Here is a 5,208-nt window from a genome sequence, read left to right on the forward strand (position 1 = left end):
GGATTTGGTAAGACACTTCTCTCTTTGAAATAATAAGGATAGCTATCCGAGTGGGTTAGAGTCCCACCGGTATCGTTTGGGGTTAGAGTCCCCCCGAGTGGGTTAGAGTCCCACCGGTATCGTTTGGGGTTAGAGTCCCCCCGAGTGGGTTAGAGTCCCACCGGTATCGTCTGCCTGTCAGACGCGGCGAAAGCTGCGCAGGGTTGGACTAAAGGATCCTGAAGGGAAGCCTAGGCGTCTGCCCGTAAGACATAAGCGAAAGCTATTGCTGGGTTGGACAATTTGGAGTGGGTTAGAGTCCCACAACTTTTGAAGATTCTGGGTTAGAGTCCCAGCTTCAAAAGCATTTTGGAGTGGGTTAGAGTCCCACAACTTTTGAAGATTCTGGGTTAGAGTCCCAGCTTCAAAAGCATTTTGGAGTGGGTTAGAGTCCCACAACTTTTGAAGATTCTGGGTTAGAGTCCCAGCTTCAAAAGCATTTTGGAGTGGGTTAGAGTGTATGTGTATTTTGGTGACATACATTGAGTACTTGGAAGTATTGTGAGTGTGACTGTTGTAAGTGTGGGACGTGCAATCGAGCACGAAGCGAGTCTTGGCAACGATTGTAGTGTCTTTTATTAAGGTTGAAAGTTATAAAGTGTGAACATATTTGTTGGTTAATAATCTTGCCAGGGGATATTGGTTATGACTCTTGCTTAGGGAAGTCGGCTTTGTCCGTGCCCTGGACAAGTAGGTGGACTCCATTACCTGGCAACAATTGTTATTTGTATAAAATCAGGTATTTGATATTTGGTGTTTGATATATGCACTTGGTATTTGAAACTTTGTATTTGATACTTGGCATTTGATATTTGGTTTGGTATTTAACATTTGATAATTGATTATTGATTTTTGATATTCGATATATATTTAATAGATATTTGGTATTGGGTATAAACATAATGGCATTTGCCAAATTATTTAAGAGTAAGAGTATGGGAAATTTGTTTACTGATGGAAAGATACCGAAAACATCTCCGTTGGGATGTTTGTTGGCACATTGGGGAGAATTGCATGATGGTTTACGTAAAAATCAAATGATTGAATATTGTAATCATTGGTGGCCGATGTATACTTTGGAGGATCAGGAAAAGTGGCCCATGAATGGGACACTGAATTATAATACCATTTTGCAGTTAATGTTGTTTTGTAGAAGAGAAGGGAAATGGAGTGAAGTACCATATGTGGATTTATTTTTTTATTTAAGACAGAGACAGGATTGGCAGGATGAATGTAAGCTAACTAGGGGAGACAGTTTGGTGATGGCTGTGACTTCTAATAATAAAAAAGGGAAGAAATGCTGTCTGGCATGTGATACTGGAAAGGAGTGTTTAAAGAAAATAACTGTTCCCACCGCTCCCAAAGAGGATGAGGGGCCAGAACTGGATATTTCTCCTCCTAGGAGAGGAAGGAATTGGGGTGCAGGGTATGGGGAACAGACTGAAGCGCCAGATAGCAGTGGATTAGAGGATGTGGAGGAAGAGCCGTCTGAGGTTGTAATTCATACCCCTGTTTCGCGAAGGACCCGACAGCAAGTACAAATGGTAGCTCCCCTGCGGCAGCAGCGAGCACAAACGGTAGCTCCCCTGCGACAGGGAGTGGGTAATGATGGGCCGGTGTATGTCAAAGTGCCCTTTTCAGTTACGGACTTGATGGCTTGGAAACAGGCAGCTGGAGTGTATAGAGAAGATCCAGAGAGGGTAGGCAGAGTGGTGGACACTATAATTAAAACACAGAATCCGGACTGGAGTGATTTACAGGTGATTCTGGATAATTTGTTGGATGACACAGAGAAGCAGATGGTATTAAAGACTGGCAAAGCACAGGCAGAAGTGGCCGTATTGAGTGGGACAACAGGTGGAACACTAGAGCAGAATTTTCCGTCTGGGGATCCGCAGTGGGATCCAAATAATGTGGAACATAGGGAAAGGCTGAGTCGATATCAGAAATGGATTTTATATGGAGTTAAACATGCTATGCCTAAATCTTTGAATTGGTCTAAATTATACGAGGTGAGACAAGATAAGAATGAATCTCCCTCAGCGTTTCTGGAAAGATTGAAGGAAGCTGCTAGAAAATATACTGATTTAAGAGTAGAAACAGAGGCGGCTCAGATACAGCTGGCTTTGATTTTTATGGGGCAGTCGGCACCAGATATTAGAAAGAAACTTCAGAAGCTGGAAGGAGAGGATTCAAGGAGCCTAAATAAAATGTTGGAAGCAGCGTGGAAAGTATATAATAACAGAGAAAAAGAGGAAAGGAGAAATAGAGAAAGTAGATTATTGGCTGTAATGACAGAAATAGCAGGCAGAGGACGAGGTAGAGGCAGAGGACGAAGTGCTTATGGACGGGGAGGATTTATGAACTCTGGCAATCGGAACTTTAACACCCCCTTAGGAGTGAATCAGTGTGCTTTGTGTAGGGAGGAAGGACATTGGAAAAGAGATTGTCCTAAGAACGAACAGTGTTCAAAAGGAAACATTCAGAAAGAGGTAGCCAGAATGATGGTTTTGGATGAATGAAGGGGACCGGAGGGGAACCCAGCTGAGCCTCTGGTTGTAATTAAGCTGGGAGAAAAAGAAGTTAAATTTCTAGTAGATACAGGAGCGACATTCTCGGTATTAAATACTTGTAAAGGAAAAATTGGAACGAAAACAGCAAACATAGTAGGAGCCACAGGGAGGGAGGAAAACAGACCATTCCTGCAACCCCTGGATTTGAAATTTGGAAACAAAATAATTACACATGAATTTTTGTATGTACCAGAATGCCCGATACCCTTGTTAGGAAGGGATTTGTTATCCAAACTAAATGCACAAATTGCTTTTGAGGATGGGGAATTTTTTTTAAAAATACCTGAGTCAAAAACAGGAGAAATCCTGATGATACAAGAAAAAGTGGAAGAACAGGAAATTCCACCAGAGGTGGATGCTGCAGTGATCCCTACAGTATGGGAAACAAATACTCCTGGTAAATCAAAATTAGCAGCACCTGTGAAAATAGATTTAAAAGAAGGTGCAGGAACAGTAAAAATTAAACAATATCCGATCAAACCAGAAGTTAGGCAGGAATTGAAGAAATTGATTGATAAATTTTTAAAGTATAAAATTTTGGAAGAATGTGAATCTGAATATAATACTCCTATTTTACCAGTTAGGAAACCCTCAGGTGAATATAGGCTAGTGCAAGATTTAAGGGCAGTGAATCAAATAACCAAGAACATATATCCTGTGGTTCCAAATCCTTACACATTGTTAACAGCATTAAAGGAGACTCATCAGTGGTTTACAGTGCTTGATTTGAAAGATGCTTTCTTTTGTATACCCTTGGAAAAGGAAAGCAGAAAGCTGTTTGCTTTTGAGTGGGAAAATCCACAAACTGGACGAAAAATGCAGCTGACATGGACAAGACTACCCCAAGGATTTAAAAACAGCCCGACAATTTTTGGAAACCAGCTGGCAAAGGAGCTTGAAATCTGGAAACAGGAAAAACCAAGGCCTGAACATTTACTTCTACAATATGTGGATGACATATTGATTGCTACAGAAGAAAGATTTACCTGCATACAGGTAACCATTGACCTTTTGAACTTTCTGGGATTAACTGGGTATAAGGTATCCAGGAAGAAAGCCCAAATAGCATGTCAGACTGTGATATATCTGGGCTTTGAGATTTCAAAAGGACAGCGACAACTGGGAAAGGATCGCAAAGAAACTATTTGCAGTATACCTGAACCGAAAAATATCCATGAACTCAGAGCATTTCTGGGAATGGCGGGGTGGTGTCGCCTTTGGATTTTGAACTACGGTCTAATAGCTAAACCTTTATATGAGGCCCAAAAGAACTCTTCTTTTGTGTGGGGTCCAGAACAGCAAAGGGCCTTTACAGAGTTAAAACGCGCTTTAATGTCTGCACCTGCCTTAGGCCTCCCTGATTTAACTAAAGATTTTCAGTTGTTTGTCCATGAAAGGCAAGGCCTGGCACTTGGTGTGTTAACCCAGAAGATGGGAAGCTGGAAACGACCAGTCGGTTACTTCTCTAAACAACTGGACACAGTGAGTAAAGGGTGGCCAAATTGTCTTAGGGCAGTGGCTGCAACAGTAATGATCATACAAGAAGCTCGGAAATTGACCTTGGGAAAAACGATAACAGTCTATGTCCCACACATGGTGAAAACTGTTCTAGAACAAAAGGGGGGACACTGGCTATCTCCGAGCAGAATGATGAAGTACCAGGTAATATTAACACAACAAGATGATGTAATTTTAAAAACAACTAACTTGGCAAATCCAGCTGTGTTTTTAAGTTCCGTACAGGAAGAAGGACAATTGGAACATGATTGTCTGGCTGCTATTGAGTATGTTTACTCCAGTCGTGAAGATTTGAAGGATGTACCACTGGAGCGACCGGATTGGGAACTGTATACGGATGGCAGCAGCTTTGTGGAGCAAGAAGTCCGATACGCTGGATATGCGGTAACAACAGACACCACAGTTATAGAAGCAGAAGCATTGCCAAGTACCACCTCAGCTCAGAAAGCGGAACTTATTGCTCTGATTCGAGCTTTAGAACTAAGCGAGAAGAAGAAAGTAAATATCTGGACAGATTCAAAATATGCTTTTGGAGTGGTACATGTCCATGCAGCATTGTGGAAAGAAAGAGGATTATTGTCCTCTCAGGGATCAAATATTAAACACCAAGATGAAATTTTACAATTATTACAAGCAGTTCAGAAACCAGATCAGGTAGCAATCATGCACTGTAAAGCACACCAAGTTGGAAACACAAAGGAAATTGCTGGAAATAATTTAGCTGATCGAACGGCAAGAAAGGTGGCAAAGGGACGAGCATTGCAAATGGCACTAATTCCCTCTAAAACAGTAACACTCCCTAGGGAAGAACCAAAATATTCAGAGGAGGATGATAGGCTAGGTCAAGTATTAAATGCTAAGAAAAACCTAGCCGGATGGTGGGTAACACCTAAAGGACAGGTAGTAGTTCCAGCCTTTCTAATGAGAGAAATAATTCAAACAAAGCATCAGGAGTGTCACTGGGGAGCAGAGGCTTTAGTAACTTCCTTACAAAAACAAGTGGTATCGCTCAGAATGTTAGGAATAGCTAAAATTATAACTGCAAAATGTGAAGTATGTTTGAAAAATAATCCAGTGA

At 41.5% G+C, this 5,208-nt stretch overlaps 1 protein-coding gene across 1 annotated transcript; it reads left to right on the forward strand.

Moving 5' to 3' along the window:
• The first annotated feature begins 1,301 nt into the window (after nucleotides 1–1,301).
• Nucleotides 1,302–2,994, forward strand: LOC142028153 (uncharacterized). Its single transcript, XM_075022188.1, has one exon. It carries the CDS (start codon nucleotides 1,302–1,304, stop codon nucleotides 2,559–2,561), a length of 1,260 nt encoding a protein of 419 aa, XP_074878289.1. The 3' UTR covers nucleotides 2,562–2,994.
• Nucleotides 2,995–5,208: the final 2,214 nt, after the last annotated feature.

This window comes from Buteo buteo, unplaced genomic scaffold (assembly GCF_964188355.1).
Source record: "Buteo buteo unplaced genomic scaffold, bButBut1.hap1.1 HAP1_SCAFFOLD_173, whole genome shotgun sequence".
Taxonomy (NCBI): Eukaryota; Metazoa; Chordata; class Aves; order Accipitriformes; family Accipitridae; genus Buteo; species Buteo buteo.